Source organism: Puma concolor, chromosome F2 (assembly GCF_028749965.1).
Source record: "Puma concolor isolate L17-30 chromosome F2, mPumCon1.1.hap2, whole genome shotgun sequence".
NCBI classification, from domain to species: Eukaryota; Metazoa; Chordata; class Mammalia; order Carnivora; family Felidae; genus Puma; species Puma concolor.
Genome location: NC_141684.1, coordinates 49,492,824 through 49,513,664, shown reverse-complemented (window position 1 = coordinate 49,513,664; position 20,841 = coordinate 49,492,824). Strand labels below are relative to the sequence as shown.

Sequence of the window (20,841 nt, the reverse complement as noted above, 5' to 3'; positions counted from 1 at the left end):
TTTAGACTTTGGAGACTCTTTTTACTTTGTAGAGAATTCAATAATTATTGAAAACTACTTTACTGTAATTTATTTAGAAATGTATATTATAACAAGTAATTTTATGACAAAAATTATAAATAATATATTTTGTCTTTTAGAGAAGAGGTGCTTTGGATATCTGGTCTGCACTAGAGTGGGAATTATAAGTCTAAAATGTTAGCAAACATTAGCTTAAATTTCTTATGGGTTGAAGCTGGTTTCTTTTTTCTTGTTATAACACAGATCTGATCATTACCTCTTTTTGCTTACTTCCTTTCTTCTTCCCTGCCTTCTTTAAGTACTTAACATATAGTAAGTGTTTTAATATACTTAACAGTGTTCTAGGCCTGGGAACAAGATATAGTCTCTAGAAATGCTGCAGAGAGACATCCAGGTGTGAAAAGAGAATTAGTTCCACTTTTTCTGGAAGGCATTTTGATGCATCTCTATTATCTTGCTGATTTGATAAGTAGTGTTATCAGACTGAGGCTGCTAATAATGTTAGATTACACACTCACTTTTAGGCATTATTTAATACAGTTGGTGCCTTACTCATTTTTCTATATAAATTCATCATTTATATTAAACTAAATATATACTTAATCCACATTCTAAAGGAAATTACTTGTAGATTTTGTTATAAACTTTCCAGGAATAGATATTCTGTGTGTGAGTGTGTGTGTGTGCGTGTGTGTGTGTGTGTGTGTGTGTGTGTGTGTGTGTGATATGTTTTCCCAGTCAGTGAGCCTTCTGACTTTAAATTTCTAACATCAGTTCTGGTTAAAAGTTCAAAAAAATGTTGTTTTAATCCCTCACACATATTCCGCTCACTCTAGGTAGTGTGTAATTTTGTGAGGTATCTTCACTCCTATAATTGCTTTCTTTCCCAAGGCTGCTGTGAGTTGCTCTTCAAAGTCATGCTGGGACCTGCCCTTTTCCATTAAGGACATTGCCTTATAATATGCTCAATGTCACTTCATTGGAGCAGAAAGTTAGGGGAGTCTACTTTATGCCAGGTTCTTGTATCTACCAAAAGGAAATCTCACTATTAAATAACCTAGTTGCCATTCCTGAGTCCTGATTCTACTGCCCTAAATTTTTCAAATGATCTCTTTTATTCCTGTGATACTTGCATATCTAATTGTCAAGTTTAATTTATGGTCCTTGTTACTCTGTAAGTATTTAATTGAGTTAGTTGTTATAGCTGACTCATAAACCCATAAAACCCTTCAGTGGTAAACTAATTAGCTACCTCACCTGACCTCCAAATAATTAACATTGTTCATTACTAACAATCAGCACTGGAGTTATTAAAAGTTATCTTATCACTCAGTTGTCTAAAGCAGAGGCTTTCAAACTTTTCTGATCATAATCCAGAGCAAGAAATGCATTTCCCAGGTCAACCCAGGATGCACGCGCGCGCGCGCGCGCGCACACACACACACACACACACACACACACACACACATCTACTAGGTATGACAGACTGATATTTTCTATTTTATTCTCCTCTGCTTTATTTTCTTTCACTTAGAAACATACTGCCTATTAATGGATTGTGACTTACAGTTTCAAAAACACTAGCTTAAGGAAACATGTACACTGAAACAGAAAGTTAAGAATCCATGTTTCCTTCAAATTAAAACTTACTTGTTTCCTTCACCATCATACACCCATTTAGTAGTTCCAATTCCTTCATAGTCTGATGCCCAGTAATAAATACAGGCATTAATGTGCAGAGTAAACAGCAAGTATCCAGTTGTTCGAATGACTCTGCCAAGGAGAATAAATGCAAAGAGACGCTCATGTTGTTTCTGGAATACAGCCTATTTTAACATTTTCTTTTTCTTAAAGTCTCCACTGAATCTCCTTGCTTTAAATTTGTGAACTGTTAACTCTCGTTAGTACAGTATAAAATGATGGTGCCATTGCATGTTTTCTAACTGCAATGTCTTCACTGGGACTGACAGAGTGTAAAAAAAAAAAAACCAAAACCCTTCGTCTCTTTTCACAGATGGTATGAATCAACTCCCTGAAAGACATGCCTCGAGGGTCACCTCTCCACTTTGAGTCCCATAAAATACGCCACGCTGATTTAACTGGATATCTCTGAAAAGCTCGTGGGACTTTACGCTACGATTAATAGTGACTAGAAGTCTTCTGTGCAAGTGAAGTTCAGGACAGCAAATGAATGAAATTCAGATTAAAATGAATTGTCATGTTGGGGTGCCTGGGTGGCCCAGTCGGTTAAGTGTCCAGCTTCTGCTCAGGTCATGATCTCAGGGTTCACGGGTTTGAGCCCCACGTGGGGCTCTGTGCTGACAGCTCAGAGCTCTGAGCTTGGAGCCTGCTTCAGATTCTGTCTCCCTCTCTCTCTGGCCCTCCCTGCTCACACTCTGTCTTTCTCTCTCTCTGTGTTTCAAAAATAAACATTTAAAAAAGATGAATTGTCATGAGAAAGATGCAGAATCAATTTGTGAAGGAACACATTTATCTGTACTTGTTATGACTGAAGCAGGTAATACATTCTATTTTTAGTCCTATATTCTTATAAAATCTAATATGATTTTCATGCTTTTATCTCACTTCAAAATATTCAAGTCTGTTTTAGAACATAACCCTATATTTTATATAACCAAAAATTTGAGATTATTCTGTTTCTTTCACAGGGATATCATATTCTTTCCAAATGCTGGCTAAACTGTTGTGCCATTGCTTTCTCTGCCACCCCTGGAAGTATACTGAGTCATACTTTACCTGTAGATATATGCCTTGTCCATTATAGACTCTAGGTGATGATTAAACTCGAAAAATGAAGTGTACTACGTGGAAAATGAACAAAAGAAATCCCAAAGTGTGTTAGTCTTAAATACATATATTTAAATCAAACTATGTAAAATAAATTTTATTTGTTACTTAAAATAATTCCATTCATAAGTCTTCAAAACAAACAAACAACAAGGGTCTATTTACTTGTACCTTCCTCTGGTCAGTACATTTTAGAATGGTGCAAACTCCCAGTGCTTCTTGCTTTATTTTATTTCTAGTCTCTAGTTACAGTTTTGTTTGTAATGTCTTTGAAAATCAAGCTTAAAAACATTTCTTTCCCTTTTCTTTTTAAAGCATCTAACAGAACTCTATTTTACAATAATTAAAATCACACTCACCCTAAGACACAACTAAAATAGGAAAAGTTTAATATAATATATTGAAGTCATAAATAGGTGTTAAGTCCAGTTCCTTAACACTAGCATTATTTTTAAGCAAGTTGCATTAAATGAGCATTTACTTCAACAAAATTTAAAGTCCAGTAACAGTAGCATTGGTTAGCTATTCTTGACATTGTTCAAAGAGGTACAGTGAGTTTACATGCATGTAACCCAGAGTTGCTATTTCCCTCAAGGTCTCTTCCTGCTTACATCTTCTTCTATCTTAACTCATACACCCTACATGAACTCCTCTTTCATTACTATATGCAGTATAAGGCAAGAGGAAGAGCATGAAATCCAGAGCCAAACTCCAATCTCACCTCTGCCATTTACCAACTATGCAACATTGGAAAAGTCACTAAATATTTCTGTATCTTGGTTTCCTCATCTGTAAAATGGGAACAGTAAGACAACATATCTCCTGAAGCAGTTGCATCCATACAAGAGTTAGTGTATTTATTTATTTATTTATTTATTTATTTTTTTTTAATTTTTTTTTTTTCAACGTTTATTTATTTTTGGGACAGAGAGAGACAGAGCATGAACGGGGGAGGGGCAGAGAGAGAGGGAGACACAGAATCGGAAACAGGCTCCAGGCTCTGAGCCATCAGCCCAGAGCCCGACGCGGGGCTCGAACTCACGGACCGCGAGATCGTGACCTGGCTGAAGTCGGACGCTTAACCGACTGCGCCACCCAGGCGCCCCAAGAGTTAGTGTATTTAATTATTTAATTATTAATTTAAGACTCACAGAATCTTACAGATATAAGGGATTATTGAATATTACTTAGTTCATGGTTTATTTAGTTCAAAATTGATCTGATGTAAATATGACTGCAATAGAACATTTAAAATTACAAAACAGATATAATAGGAATCACTGTTTACCTAGAAATACACACAAATGACTTGTTTTTCCAGAATCCTAAGTAGGAAAAATCCCTCATTCAGTTGAGATAATTTCAATTTGTGGTAACTTGTTTATTGTGCTCTTAATAGAAATTTGCACAAAGGTGTTTTTAAGTTTAGCTTCAGTGTTCACTGTAGAGAAAATTTATATTTTTAATTTGTATTCTCATATATAATTTGGAGACTGAGAAATGAAATTTTTCCTAGGGAATTGTGCATTAAAATGACACACTTATTTGTGAAATGACTAGACTATTGGGCTATGAAAACAAGATCAATGTTGACTTTCAGGGTATTCTATATTTAAAAAGGCTATTGAATATAGAGAGTCTTTGGACACTTCAGAGATACAGAGATGAGGTGTAAAGAGTTGGCTTTTTATAAGTTTTTATTATAATGCCAGACAAACTCCCAAATCCATAGGAACCTGAGTCTTCCTGGAAAGTTGGTTATCTCTGAGCAGGAATCTCTGGCAACTTTCATGTGTGATTAGACATTTGATGAGGGATGGCCTGCCTGCTAAGTTGTTTGGAAAGGTTAAGTTTTGCTCCAATCTAGACCCACATTCCAAGGTGAAACCAGAAATCTCTAGAGTTGTCTTAAATGTGTTAAAATATAAAGGAAAGTCCCTTTCAACTTGAAAAAAATTATGGGTGGGGTGCCTGGGTGGCTCAATTGGTTAAGCATCTGACTTGGCTAAGGTCATGATCTCTTAGTTTGTGAGTTAAGCCCTGCATTGGGTTCTGTGCTGACAGCTCAGGGCCTGGAGCCTGCTTCAGATTCTGGGTCTTCCTCTCTCTCTGCCCCTTCCTGGCTCTCTCTCTCTCTCTCAAAAATAAATAAACATTGAAAAAAATTAAAAAAAAAAAACCAAAAATTATGGGCATGGAAGGAAAGCCCTTTCAGGTTGAGGTTTATTTGCCAATTTGATTACAGTAAAAAATTTGGAGTCAAAAACATGTGATAGAATCTACATTTTTTCACCCTGCTAATCCTCATCTCTAAAATGAAGTTATTCGAGGAATAAATGGTGTCACGAATATTAAGTTTGACAAAGTTTGCAGCCCCAAGCATGTATTCAACAAAGAGCAGCTGCTTTTTTTTTTTTTTTTTTTTTTTTTTTTTTGCTGCTATTGCTGCTGTTGTCAGGCTCCACCATGTCCCCAGATTATGCTGTATTGTCTTCCCAAGATGTGAGAGAGATAACCACTTAAAATTTATAAAATCTTTGGTGTTCCTTTTATAAAGGTTGTTTTTGGGAACACATTATTGTTGCTATTTTTAAAGATTTACATGAAATTTCACGTCCTGACTCTCCTCAGATTTGTTTTAGGTGCCTGATGAAGCTGAGTTATAAAATGTTTATATCTTAGATTCTTTTTGAATAGGTAATGCATTCCCACACTTTAAAAACAATAGGAAACATATGCCTTTCAAAGTCTTGCTCCCATTCCTGTCCCTATTCATTCTAATTTTCCCTCCTGCCTTCCATCCCCACCCCAGCTAACCATTTTTATTAAATTCATTTGGTAGTTTTTCACTGTTTATATAAATACAAAGAAATGGAATATTTTCTTCTTTCTGTTATAGAAAAGTTAGTAATGTTCTATAAACTATTCCGTAACTAGCTTTTAAAAAAATTATCCTTAAGGTCTTCCTGTATAAGTTCATACAAAACTTTCTTTTTATTTATTTCTTTCTTGTGTTACAAAGTATTCTATTATATAGGTGTCCTACAACGTATTTAACTAGTTCCCTGTTGGTGGATATTTGAGTTATATCTAAATATGTAAACAATTCTGTTATGCAAAAAGCATTTGCAGTTTTCTTCTAGAATTACAGATGAGTAACATAACTTAAAGGTAATCTAATCTATCATTTTACTGCCTGTGTTCCTGGTATTCAGTGACCATCTAATGAAAAAGGACAAATGGGAAAGAATATAATTATGAAAGATTCATTTGTAGTTATAGTTGTATGTAGAAGTACAAAGGCATTCCTATCTTAGATTATAAAAATACCTCTTGTGAGACATAGAATAATCAAAAACAACTTCCATTAGTAGAAACAATGATGTTTTTCCTTCATTCAGTTTTAAAATTCATAGCATTGATAAGGGCAGAAAAATGGACAGTTTGGGAAAAATTAAAAATATACTTTTAGGACATTTTAAATCATTTCAAGATTATAAAAAGAAATTAAATATAGTTATCTTACCTTTAATATCCTATTTGCCCTAAATATTGGATTAAACCCAAAGAAGACGTAGAAAACATCAAATGGCATTATTGATGCAACATCCAGCTGTTGGAAAAACATATTCACAATCATTGTATTTATGTGCTTTTTTGGACATGGATTGATTTATACCAATATGTAAGAGCTGACTGGGTACCATGAATTATTTGTTGTTTAATACAAAACTGCCTTCAGTTAAGTATGCCGGTGTCACTGAAAGGTATATTAGCACCATGAAAATAACAACACTATTTTGTAGTCTACTTCCAATGTTTTTCATTTCCACTTTCATGCATCTGAGCTCTCCTTAGGCTCTGCATTTTCTGTAATTTCTGTTGAGCTGTCACATATACTTCAGAGATGGCATGGTTGCTAATGTTAAAATACATTTTAATAGTGTTTTAAACATGGGGATTTGGACTGAAAGTCAAGTCAATTCTTGATTTTATTAGAAACCATTGAACATTAAACACAGTTGCATATTTTTATGTTTCAGCCAATACTCCAGTATTCAGGCCTGATTATACTGTTGGTGGTTCTTCCAGATACCTCAGTTCTCTCTATTGCTCTCTCTTCGGGATGGTATTGCTAACAATAAACTGCTATGAAATCTATCTCTTAGACACTGTGCAGGCTGAGATAGAGGAAAGGAACCAGTCCCATTTACAATTAATCAGTAACTCCAATAAGAGTTGAAAGTATTAAAAGTATTATTATAGCTCAAAAAATATATATATTAAAATATGTCATGTATTTAATTATTCTCGTCTTCTATTATCCTGGCAGTTGCAAAATGGCAACATCACTTGCATACTTTCCTGATTGCAATGATAACAATAGGAAATTCTTTTAGTAAGATATATTCATTTTCATTAATTTTTATACAGTTTTGAAAAATAGAGTAATTTAAAAAACATTTAATTTATTTAAAACATTTAAGAGTAGTTAAGGGCTTTTTGTAAGGCATATGAAATGGAAAGTTGAGGTAATTAATTGCATACCAGAATTTCACAATAACTTAGTGTTACTAAAGAGAAATGAAACTTTTAGTTTAAATTAATCAGACTGGCTATTACAAACAAATTCTTTACAGATAGTATTGGTTTATAAATTATATCATATCCTCAAACCTCATTAATTTTACCCTACAGATATTGAGCCTTGTAGCAAGTTGAGACGAATACAGAACAGCTATTAAAATAATGTCATATAAGTATAAAAGCAGGAGCATAGAATTGTTAACTTGTCTAGTGTTATTGCAGCACTCATGTTTTCTGGCTCAAATCATAATAATCTTTTTAAATTCTTTAAAATAAATTTATTAGAACTAATATGTCAGAATTATGGTCTTTTTACTTGCTGTCTATCCAACTGCTCAACTGCCCACTTTAATTCTCTATGTAGTCATTAGCTGTGTTTGATATTAACACGCTAGTGTTAGATAAAGATGATTTATTTCTCATTGAATTGTAGAAAATTGAATAGAGTAAGAATTGACCAATACTGAACTCTGTACAAGGCACTTTACAAAACATTTTGGGATTGAAATAGGAGTAAAATATTGTTTCTGTCCACAAGAAATTAACAATCTAATAGTGGAATAATGAATCACGAAAATAACTAGACAAGCAGGATGTGCTAAGAGAATTCAAAATGAGTGACCACAATTGAATAAATGTAAAATTTTACATTTGTAAACCCACATTAAATGTATGAGTTAATTTGCCTTTATTCAAATTCAAGACAGTGATTAAGAGTTTAGAATAAGTTTTGTGACACTTAAAAAGAATATACATCCTCTTGTGGAGTTCATCAAAGTAGCATAGATTATGAATATGTCTAAGTATGTGGCAAATTTTTACAAAGAAAATTAGTTGGAGATAAAAACAAATTGAAAGAGATTTTAATCACCATAGACTGCCAATGGGGACAATAGGGTTCCTAAACCCAGATTTGTATTTTTATACAAAATTCGAGGCCACAGAAGTGTTCTTGAAATGGGAGGTTGGACTTACACAAGTTAGGTAAGCTTGGATATCTCCCAAATCTATATTTCTCAAAGGTAGGAGGGACAAATAAAAGATAACAAAGTATTTGGGTGTAAATAATCATGAGTGAAAAAACATACAATTATATTGTTATTTGAGGAAAGAGGGTGCCATATTATATAAATAATTGCTTCTTTTCTATTTTGTTTATATGAACAACAAAGAAATAGGAGTAGAACAATTTGACAGACTTTTACAACATGGTATGTGAATTGGAAGCTAGCATTCTATATGAATAAGACAAAGTACAGTATAACCTTGGTTTGTGAGCACAATTCATTCTGGAAACACGCTTGCAATCCCAAGCACTTGTATATCAAAGCGAATTTCAAGAACCATTGGTTCAGTTGTGATCATGTGACATTTGGATCATGTACTACTCATATTGCAAGATACTGCCCGTTTATCAAGTTAAAATTTATTAGAAATGTTTGCTCATCTTGCGGAACACTCACAGAACAAGTTACTCATGATCCAAAATTTTACTGTACACTCCATACTTCTTTACTGATATTTTATTCAGAATTTAAATGTGAGCACTAACATTTTGTTGTGCTTGATAAAGATGCATATAAAGAACTGCACATTCAAGGAAGTATACCATGTAATTATTGAGAAGCAAAAACTTCAGGTTTGCCTTTGCTTAATAGAACTTCATCTGTATAAACTTTGTTACAAAAGCTACAATTCAAAAAGAAGCAGATTTTGAAAAAAGAAATTTGTATATGGGACTTAAAATCAAAATGGCAATGGATAACTTGCACAGTTTTGAAATTGTAAGTCACCTACCTGAAATTTTGTAGAACTCCTGTAGTGTGTCTTTAACTCATTTGAATCCACCTGAAATGTGATATTTTGGATTAATTTTACCCAATTTCATCAATTATTTTTCTCACTGTGATAAATATATATACCTATTTCTCTTTCCTGGTTCCTTGTAACTTCAGCCCATAAATATGCTCTATTCTCTTATCTCTTAAAACAGAATAAAAATCTTCTTTGGTGTTTGTTTTGTTTTTGCTATTGATCTATTATTTGTCACACTCAAGCTTCTAAAGAAGTTGCCTACATTGCTTTATTTTGCATCCTTCCCTCAAATTTCCTCCTTGATCCATGGCAATTTGGTGAGAATTTGACTTGCTCTCATTTTTCTCTTCCCATTAAGACGACCAATATGAATGCCACCAACAACGTCCTAATGATCACACCAAGGGAATCCTTGTATTCTTCTATGGCATTCACCATGTTTTGAAATCACACATATTTCTTGGCTCATTTATTTAAAATCAGTGTATTCCATTAAATGATAATCTATCTTAGGACAGGGTTGACTTTGTTTAGCAACTGTATATAGTTAGTGACTAGAATATACTAGGAATCCAATAAATACTTATTAGGTGGATAAACAGATCAAGGAATGAAGAGATGACTAAAAAATTTGATGTTTGTCTTTGAAACTTTTTCTTTCCAAAGAATCTGTAATGCCATTTTTCATTTACGTCTTCAGTTCTATTTGGTGACTTTTTTTTCCCTTTAATTCCAGGGCTAGCCATTTAAATGGCAACATTCCCCAGGACTTAGCTCTCTTCTTCTCCTCTTTATACTTGCTTCCTAGAAAACTTCACCCACTTAAATGGTTTCAAATATACCCATGTACATTGATGCTAACAAAGATCTACTGCCATCTAATATCACTTTCTGGAGCTATAGACCCACACAAACAACTGCCTATTGTCTTCTTCACTTAGCAATTCTGCTTATCTCAAATTTAATTTATACCAGACCTGAATTCATCATGATTCTTCATTCCCCTCAAGCCTAATCATCCTCCCACCTCCTCCTCTTGAGTATCCTATGAGCATCCTCATCTATATTGGTCAGTGATCCTAGACCACTCATTTTCCCTCCGTCCTCATCCAACCAGAAACCAATTCTATGATTCTTCTTCCTACACTTTTCTGATGTCCATTCTCTTCTTTTGGCATGGGTCTCTTTGCCTTAGTCTTGTTCCCCTTGATCCATTCTATAATTGCAGCTAGATGATCTCAGTAAATCAGATTACTTAACAATCACCATTTATGTGAAATCCTCTGTTTCTACATGACTTAAAAAAAAAAAAACTCCCTTCCATAGTCTATAAGGCTCTACTTTGTCTCACTCACCTCCTGTAGCATCCCATATCCACTTTATTCAGCAGTTCCTCGGATGCACCAGTTTCTCACTTTCATGACTTTGCCTATGCTATTCTCAGAGCTTGGAACTTATCTTTTCCCCCTTTTTTGTGGGATGGAGATGTGCAGATAATGGAAATTCATTCATCAAGATTTGGACCAGGTGTCCTCTCCTTCACATGGTTTTCTCTGTACCTCATAACCCCTAGGGCTCACCTCTGTCATGACTCACATTACAAAACCTCACCATTTTCCTTTTGTCTGTCCTTCATAGGGTGAGTTACTTAAGGGGGTCCATATCTTTGTCTTCTTTTTCCAGTTTCTAATGCAACATTTAGCACATAGTAGGTGCCCAATAAATATATGATAAGCGATAGATGAAGAAGCATTTGTCACTCTTCAGATCTAAAAGAATTAATGCTAATACTGGATTTATACTCTTATATTTTAGTTATAGGTAGGGAGGAATTGTCTATGTATTACTGATGATCTGACCAAAGTATTGTAATTTGGACACATGGAAGCAGTGTCTTCTAACAGTTATCATCCAGACTGTGCAAGCTCAGAAGTTTTAAACTACTGCCAAGCAATGTTAAATACTGGTTAGCCAACTCACCAATTCCTGTTCCCCTCACATTTTTTGGCTATAATTTTTACCCATGCACATATACTGTATCTTACAGAAATATATTAGAAAAAATATAAGACATGCTCATCTAATGATTTGACTGTGAAACACAATGACTTATTTAGCCACTGGAAGACCTAGACAGTAGTTTAAGTTGAATCATGTACTGAGCTTGAGTAAAATCAGTCAGCTCTTTCAAAGCTCATCTGGGACTGACAGATAAATTTCAAGTGCTATGAGGATAAAATACCACCCTCTCCTCCAACCCTGGAAGAATGATTTTAGCACTTTTATCCCTTTACTTTTAGGCTTGTTTATGATCCTATAATTGAATAAATGTAAATGAAACTAAAACTTGTTATAGTAGAGGAAATGCCATCTAGTGATTCTAAAATTTTCTTTGGAGCACTAAATAAATTAGGTATTATTAGTTGTATGAGGATCTGCATGCTTACTGCTAACAATTAGGCACTTATTTAAAAAATGTTGCCCTATTTAATTCTCTTTCTCTCTTTTAAGCCTTGTCATTATGCCGGCAACATTTTTTTCAGGGGAGGCTTACTTTATGAAGGATAGATATGCTGACTGCACCTAAATCCTCTTCCAACAGATAGTTTGTGAAGAAGCTTTACCCAGGTATGATTATATTTACTTCTTCTGATAAATAATTCATAGAAACTCCATAATTTCACATAGAACAGATAGAAATGTTTCAAAAAATAGTAATATCATCTGAAACAACTACAATGCAGATTAAATAATTATTCAAGGAAAGAAGATTCTTGAACCAAGTTTGCCATTCATTCACTCCTTCAAACATTTCTTGGATATACTCTCTGAGTTCCTAAAATAGGCAAATGAATTGAATACTGTCCTTATTCTCAAGAAACTTATTATCAGGTAAGAAAGAGAGCTACATATAAAAATAGGAGACAATAAGGGAAGTTAAATGTGTGGATATTCATTCATTTGATTCATTCAACAACTTACTGTATATCTTTTAGACTCCAGAGTCTGGCCTCAGTGTACACATTGTCTTATTCTTCACAATAGGTTTATGAGGTGGGTATTATAATTCCCATTTTATGGATGAAAGGTAAATGCATTTTCTTTAAATAATGCTATTACTAAATTTCAGAGATGGAATTTGACCCTGGTCTGCTTGTTTCTACTATATTATAATTAACCCAATTTTTACTTAACAATTAAATAACAGAATTATGAATAAAGTGTACAGAGCGCAGAGAAGGGAGTGATTAATTTTCTTTAGGTCACTTTATAAAGAGTAACTGAGAAGATGAAGTGCCAAAAGTGGTTGACAATAATGGCAGGCCTGATTGGCATTGTCACTAGATGGCGCTGAGCATTTCCATGGATTGTTGTGATTGGTAGGTTTAGCATTGTTGTGTGTATGAGAGTCTCCTATCTCAGTAATCCTCATTGCCATTTCCAGCTCTATTTCTGCAGTCTATAAAGGAAAGTAACAGCAAGAGAGTTGTTCTTTGATACAAAATTTTGTTCTCTATTTGAATAGCACAATTTTCAGAATAAAGATATTGCAAATAAATGCTGTGAAAAACTTGTAAACCCTTCAATTCCCTATATTGTGGCCTTTAGCACTTCAATCTGTTCGTTACCTACTTTTCAAGGCCTTGGGGAACTAATATTCCCATTCTCCAGCCCTGAAATACCTGGAAACTGTAAGTATTTAATGTTTGTTGAATGAATGAATGAGTGAATGAATAATTTGTCTCTGTACACCAAAGGTAGCAGAGATAGCTAAATGTAGTTAGATCTTTAGTTTGGGTTCTCAACTTGCATAGTCTTCTTACCAAAATGTAATCAAGTTTCAAAGGCTAACACTACCTATCCTAAATTAAAGAAACCATTAAACTAAACAAAGCAATTAGTTCCTGCTCTGTATTTGTAGTTTGTGATAATGCATTTTAAATAGAGTCCGTTGAGTGTGTTTTTATTGGTTATTTTTCTTGTTTTTAACACTCCATTGTGTGTAAAGCCCTTTTAGAAAATTGAAAATAAGTCTCCCCTTACTGATTTTGTCATTTTCCATTTGTCAAACATTGATTTTCTCCCCCCTTGTGCATCTAATGGAGGTTGAAATTAGCACTCTTTTTTTGTGTGTTGTTTACTTCTTATTTGTACACCATCATCATCATTCATCAAACTGCCAGTGAGCTCTGGGGATAGTGCTGGTGAGCTGACTAGTGCTCTGAAGTCCACACAAGGAATATTTTGAATAGATTTTTGTAACAGCTTTAGCTCTTGCCTTCAGAATTTCTTTCTATGAAAACTTTCAAATAATAGGAGGATTTCTTCAGCAAATAAAATTTTTTCTAAAATAAAACAACAATAACCAAAATTACTCCTTTTAGCTTTTTGATAATTTAAGATTGTCTGGAGATTCAAAAGAAAACATTTGGGAGATGAAGGAACCCACCTCTGTTCTTTAAAAAATATGTTTCAACCATGGTGCCATATATTCCACTGGTCTGCTCTTCCTACTGTGACAGATCCACTGGAGGATCTGTTCTGTGCCACCCTCACAGAGATTGTGACATGGACACCAGTTGGAAAGGAGGCATCCTTCTAGTTAGTTGAGGAAGGGGCTGGAGAGTAGAGGCTTTAAGATTTGGGTATGTGCTTGTGAAAACATATTCTTCTGTTTCTGTCTTAGACTGACAGGATTGCTTATGAAATTCCCACAATACTGAGGATAAATCTAAGAGAAGATAATTTCTCCTAAGGGTAACAATGCTAGTTTCTGAGGTAAGCCACTGCATTTGATGATGAGAACTGGGATGTGATGAGTCTGGAAAGTGGAAGAGTGAAAAGAATATAAGCCAGTAGATGCCATATTAATTAAAAAAAAAAATCACAAAACAACTGGTGTGTCTTTTGTGCTTGTGATTTGTACCTGTCTGTAGGCTGTGTGGCTTCCTACTTACAGTCTGGCTCTTTTGATGAAGAACTTGATGGCTTATTGTTATAGTACCATCTAATAGCACATTCTGCAATGGTGGGAATATTCTGTGTTCTCGGATATGGTAGCCTCTAGCCAAATGAAAATTGGGCACTGAAAATATGGATAGTGTGGCTAGGATACATGAATTTTTAATGTTATTTAATCTTAATTAATTGAAATTGAAATTTGAACAGACACATCTGGCTAGTGGCCACTATATTGGACATTGCAGTGAATCTACACTGATTTAAAGGGTCATGACAGCTTTTCTCTTCTTTTTAAGTTAGGTTTTCCCAAAGTGTCAAGGCCTAACACTTTAGATTTGTTTTTTTGTACTATGTACAGGTGCTGTGCTCAGTGCTGACTATACAGTTATAAAAACAGGATACAGTCTGTGTCCTAAAAATCTTATACACTAGTGCTTTCGAACAACATCAGGCTATCTCCTGAGGAGGTTGAGTAGACTTTTATGTGTGAAATAATACCTGCCTTATTTAAAAAAATATTGAGGTGAATGGTAGATTCCAATGTGGTAGAAAGTACCTGCCTCGTGGACTATATGAAGCTTGATTACTAGAGAAATATATATTAAATTACTTCTTTTTGCATTGATAATTCATACTTTATTTTTTTTTCATTATTTAGGTAAAGTACTTGTATGTTTTTGACATTTCAGACCTGGTATTATCTTTCTATCGTCACATATTATCAAAGTCTGAAAAACTTACCAACATGAACCAACATGGTGCAGTTGTAATGAACATGGGTTTTGGAGTAAAGGTCTAGGTTCAAATCTTGTCTCAACTACTTTCTTAGCTTTGTGCCTTGAGCAATCATCTACCCTCTCCAAACCTCAGTTTCATCTCCTGTATATGGGGTTGACAATAACATCTTCTTTATAGGGTGACTGGAAGGATTAGGTGAGGCAGCGTAAATAAATGCACTCATGAGGCATCAGACATAGCTCGAGGCACTTTACATGCATCATTTCATTTAGTCTTTCCATCAACATTGTGAAGGTACTATTGTTATTACTATTTTTAAGATGAGGAAACTAAAGCACAGGGAGATGCATGGTCCCCAGAACACAGTGAATCCTCAAGGATTGTGTTGTTGTTGTTATTGTTGTTGTTATACTGGTGGTTTTTAGTGGTTAAAGACTCATACAGACAGAAACAGTCAGATATTAAATAAACAATGTTGTTAATTTATTTTTTTGTTGTCCAATCTGATATTCATTTGTCAGTTTCTGCTTCTCCCCAGCCCCACTTACTATTATGTTTCCTCCTTTTATAAACTGGAGTCTGGGCTGGATTAATAGCATATCACAAAGGTAGATGATATCACATATGATGTCTGTAATAAACCAGTAGCGTGTGTTGTCTGGTGTTTGATACGGAAAGACAAGGCGCAGTGGTATAAGCCAGCAGTTCCAGTTATAGGCAATGGTGACAAGCAAGAGCCACAGGAGATAGAGTCGATCTAGAAAAATCCAAATGGCATGTAATAAGCATTAAAAAAGACTCTCTTGTAATGGTAATGTTGGAGCAATGTCCTCTGGAGATAAGAAAATTACTGTAAAAGGTTCTATTAACATTCAGTACAATTCTGCCTTTAGAGTCTAAAGCACTGGGTTTTACAAGGGATATTGAGTGATCTTATCAGCTCTTCTAACATTGGAGAAAGGCCTTCTTCTTTGCCAAGAAGTGGCCATGCTAAGTCTGTCCCCACAGGTAAGTGTGCTATATGGATCAAGGAAGAGGAGACTCAGGGGAAGTCAGAGGTGCCTTGTTTGGATAACTGCGGCAGTAAGCCTTTTCTGCATCAGGAGTTAAACTTCAGGATCACCCAGGGCAGGTAGACAAAAAGGCCACATCTTGCCTGAATGAGTATGGCTGATGTGAGAGGGCAGAGAATCGGTCCATTAACACAGTCCATGTCCTTTCACAATTGCTTTCTTCTGCTGGAGGGAGGCCACAGGAAGGGATTTGTTCAGTTAGAATAATTAACAATGTGAAAGGATGGAAGAAGATAGATACTTTATAATTACTTTTTTAGGGAGGGGTGTGGGTGTACATATAGCTGAATACTTTGGAGCTTTCTTTTCAGAAGTAATTACTGGCAGAATAGACCCCGGACTGCTTTTTATATCTATCTATCTATCTATCTATCTATCTATCTATCTATCTATCTATCTATCAATCTATCTATCTATCTATCTATCTATCTATCTATCTATCTATGTATCTATCTATGTATCTATCTATGTATCTATCTATCATCTATTTATTTTGGTGGTTATACATTTACTTTACTTCACATTATTCTGGCATACATTTTAAAAATAGGCAGGAATATTTTATCTCTTGCTTTCACCAGAGAGGCCCAAACAGTCCATTGCATATTTGATATAGTTTATGTTCTGCTTTCTAGACAGATTTAGAATGTGGGCTAGGGAAAAAAAGAAGTCATTGGTGACTTTGGGTTACATGAGTTCTTGATAATAGCCAGCCCTCCCACTGAGAATTTCACCCTTTGATGGTACCTGTGTATGAATCTATGCTTCTTGGAAGTCTAATTTGCTTTAGATACTCTGTCAGAGGCATCTTCTGGAATTTAAAACACAATATGTGATAGTAATGTTCTTCTTTCAGCTTAGCACTGCTTTCTTGTGTTGATGGTACAGCTGTGGGCTTTGCTTTATAGGGGAAAAAAGAGATAAACACATTTTTAAGAAGTCAGGTTAGCTAAATGAGAAAAAGCTTGGATTTCTCAAAGTCAGAACATTTCAGAATTTTTCCTTCTCAATATAGGCATGTTTTGACATTGAAAACAGTGACATTAATGACAATATCCATGTAAGGAAAATACTGGAATTTGGAAATAAACAGATGTAAAGCTTACTAGTAAATTATCCTACAGGTGTTACAAATGGGATATATTATTTTATTTATTTACTGTAATCTCCACACACAATGTGGGACTCAAACTCACAACCTTGAGATCAAGAGTCACATGATCTACTGACTGAGCCAGCCAGGCACACCACAAATAGGATATTTTAAGTACAAGCTTAATTCTTACATATTTTGTAGCATAAAGTCAGTCCTTAGGTTTACATTGAAAAGAAAATTAAAAATTTACATCATTCTAAAGGTTTTAGTTTCATGCTTCTTGGGTTTTGCATATATCTTTCAAGTTATGAATAAATAAAGCTCAAAATATTTTTTCAACATATGTTTATCAAAATACAATGACTGTCTTTTCTTTTCAAAAAGAAATTACTATACAATATGTAGTTTATTTTTTACTTATTTAAAAAATGTTAATTTGTTTATTTTGAGAGAGAGAGAGAACATGTATGAGCAGAGAAGGGGCAGAGAGAGAATCCAAAGCAGGCTCTGCATTCAGTGCAGAGCCCAATGTGGGGCTCGGTCTCCTGACCCTGAGATCATGACCAGAGCTGAAATCAAGAGTGAGACACTTAGCTGACTGAGCCATCCAGGATCCCCTGTAGTTTATTTTAAAAATCCAATTTACCTTATACAGAATTTTCCTTATAAAGGAAACCCTTAACTCTATATGTTAACAGTTTAACTTTTATTGAACTGTTATTAAACAACCTTTTTCTATTTTTGTCTCTCTCTCTATATATATACATAAATATTTTTATAAAGATGTATTCATAATATATATCACTTTTGTGCTCTACTTTATTGTATTTATTAATTTTTCATAAACACATTTCTGAAATTATTAGGGAAGCTGATGATTGCCCCCCATGTGATTAGTTTATTGATGTTCTCTACTACTATGTTGTATATTCAGATAGTGTTCTTATATTTTTATAATAAATGCTTTGTGTATAAAGGGTATTCTTAATTAATATTTACAATAAAACTTGCTATTGTGGATATTGCTGTTGGCTTGTTCATATACGGTAGGTCCAGAGGTCATGTGCAGAGGGCTCCCTGTGTCTCTCTTCTTCAGGGTTTTCTCTGAGCTGGCTTACTTAAAGTGTTGGAGACTTAGCAACATGCCCCAGCAACAACCTTCAGCCAATGTAAAACAGTTGGTGGATTGATACCCCAGCTTCTTTCTCCAAAATATATAAAGTACTTATACAACTCAACACCAAAAAACCTTCCACACAATCTGATTAAAAAATGGGCAGAGGACCTGAATAGACATTTTTTCCCAAAGAAGACATACAGATGGCCAACAGACACACGAAAAGATGCTTAACCTCACTCAGCATCACGCCAATGCAATTCTAAACCACAATGAGATATCACCTCACACCAGTCAGAAAAGCTAGTATCAAAAGGACAAGAAATAACAAGTGTTTGTGAGGATGTGGAGAAGGGGGGATCCTGCGCATTGTTGGTGGGAATATATGTATTGATGCAACCACTGGAAAACAGTGTGGAGGTTTCTCAGGAGAATTCTTAAGTGTGATCCACATAGTTTTTCAGCTGGATCAAGTCCTAGGGCCTACAGAAGAAGCCATCTCATCAATACATCTTTATTGTCTTAACTCATATCTCCATCTCTCTTATCTGCTCTCACCTTCCTGGATCACCTTCAATACAAACTATCTGTACTTAAATCATTGTCGCAGGGTCTGCTTTTGGGGGAACCCAAGCTAAGATATTTGAAAATACATGCCCCTTCATACTATTTTCTTTCCAGTACTTTGAGTAACAATGCTTACCAGTTTGGGGGCTGGCTTCAGGTGAGGATATATCTCCTTCTGCCAACTTTTTCTTGTAGAGGATTGTTCTTTGACGCATCCTTCTCACCAAGTTGTGTAGCTGGGCATCAGCATACTCATTTATAACAGGGGCTTCATGTGGTTTGCTTTTTGGACAAAATGAGGAAAAAAATGGTGATAGAGATGGACCCATGAAGAAGTACATACAAGGGAGAAATTAAGTTTTTTCACACTCCTTATAGATCTCAGACAATTATTTGCTCCTTTCTACAAGTGAATAGAACAATTTAAAACTTAAGTTTGATGGGGGGTGCCTGCGTGGCTCAGTGGGTTGAGCGTCCAGCTTTGGCTCAGGTCATGATCTCACAGCTTGTGAGTTCGAGCCCCGTGTCGGGCTCTATGCTGATAGCTCAGAGCCTGGAGTCTGCTTTTGCTTCTGTGTCTCCCTCTCTCTCTGCCCCTCACTCACTCACATTCTGTCTCTGTCTCTCTCAAAAATAAATAAATATTAAAAAAAATTAAGTTTGATGGAACAGTGCTGGTGGAATACAGATTTACCAATGAAATATTGGAATCCACAAATAACAAATGTCCATTCTTGACTCTATTAGATCTTGAGGACTGTGATTCTGACATTTAATTGCATCATTAGAAGAAAAAAACAAAAGAAACATTACCTGGAATTGTAGGTAGAATTCTATTTTTTTTAAAGGTTTATTTATTTATTTTGAGAGCAAGAGTGAGAGAGAGAGAGAGAAAGAAAGAGAGAGAGAGAGAGAGAGAGAGAGAGAGAGAGAGAGAGAGAGAAGGGCAGAGAAAGAGAGAGAGAAGGAGAGAGAGGATCAGGCCTGATAGCATGGTGCCTGAAGCAGGCTTGATCTCACAAACTGTGAGATCATGATGTAGGCAGAATTCTAAGATGGCCCCCTGGTGTCCTTGTCCTGCAAATCCTGGAGACAATAAATATGGTGGATTTTGCTCTCATAATCAGTGTGTGCTATATAGCTTAATTGACTTAAAGGTAAGAAATTTATACAAATGGGCCTGATGTAATCAAATAAGCCCTTTAAAAGCAGAGAGTTTCTGTAGCTGGTGATAGAGCAGAAAGTTACAGGTTTGAAGCATAAGGGCAATTCTACTTGAGAGAAATTATCAATTTTTGGCTTTGAAGAATAAAGGGGCCCCCTCATGAGAATTACATGAAGCTTCTAGGAGCAGAGACTGTCTCAGGCTAGCTGATAACAAGAAAACAAGGACCTCAGTCCTACAACCGCATGGAGCTGAATTCTGCCAATAATTTGAATGAGCTTGGAAGTAGATTCTTTTCTGGTGCCTCCAGGTAAGAGACTAGCCAAGCCTGGCTGACACCTTCATTTCAGCTTTGAGAGACCTTAAACAGAGAACCTAGCCTCACCCAGATTTTTGACTTATGGCATTGTGAGCTATTAAATGGTATTGTTTTAAGTTACCTAGTTTGTAATAATTTCTTATGCAGCAGTGAAGTGAATATATCTAGTGTGTGTTAATGCACTTCCTTTCTAAGAAAACAAACAAAAAAAATAAGTACAGGGTATAAGATATGAATTAGTATACTTCATAAAGATCTGAGTTCCTTGACAGATTTTCCTCAGACTTCTAACTCGTTCTCTCTACCTTCCTTCTGAAGTCTGACACTGTGTCTACGCAGACCCATATAGGTTCTATGCATTCTCACCTCTTCACATCCATATCTCCCCTTTCCATCTCACTTCCAAACTGGAACTGATGGGGTTCATATTGGAGCTGGGTAATCTGTGGATTCTATTAAAAAATTAATCTTTATTTATTCTTGAGAGAGGGAGAGGGAGAGGGAGAGAGAGAGAGAGAGAGAGAGAGAGGCAGTGTGAGTGGAGGAGGGAAAGAGACAGAGGGAGACACAGAA

General features: G+C 35.2%; 1 protein-coding gene across 1 annotated transcript in view; it reads right to left on the bottom strand.

The window, feature by feature from the left end:
• Positions 1 to 20,841, bottom strand: part of CNGB3 (cyclic nucleotide gated channel subunit beta 3) — a 148,067-nt gene that overhangs the window by 71,342 nt on the left and 55,884 nt on the right. The window contains exons 4-10 of the mRNA XM_025922889.2: positions 18,921 to 19,066; positions 16,752 to 16,904; positions 15,480 to 15,688; positions 9,214 to 9,264; positions 6,356 to 6,442; positions 2,779 to 2,843; positions 1,672 to 1,794 (exon numbers count right to left, since the gene is read on the bottom strand). Coding sequence (XP_025778674.1) covers positions 1,672 to 1,794; positions 2,779 to 2,843; positions 6,356 to 6,442; positions 9,214 to 9,264; positions 15,480 to 15,688; positions 16,752 to 16,904; positions 18,921 to 19,066 — 834 coding nt within the window. The remainder of the gene's footprint in view (positions 1 to 1,671; positions 1,795 to 2,778; positions 2,844 to 6,355; positions 6,443 to 9,213; positions 9,265 to 15,479; positions 15,689 to 16,751; positions 16,905 to 18,920; positions 19,067 to 20,841) is intronic.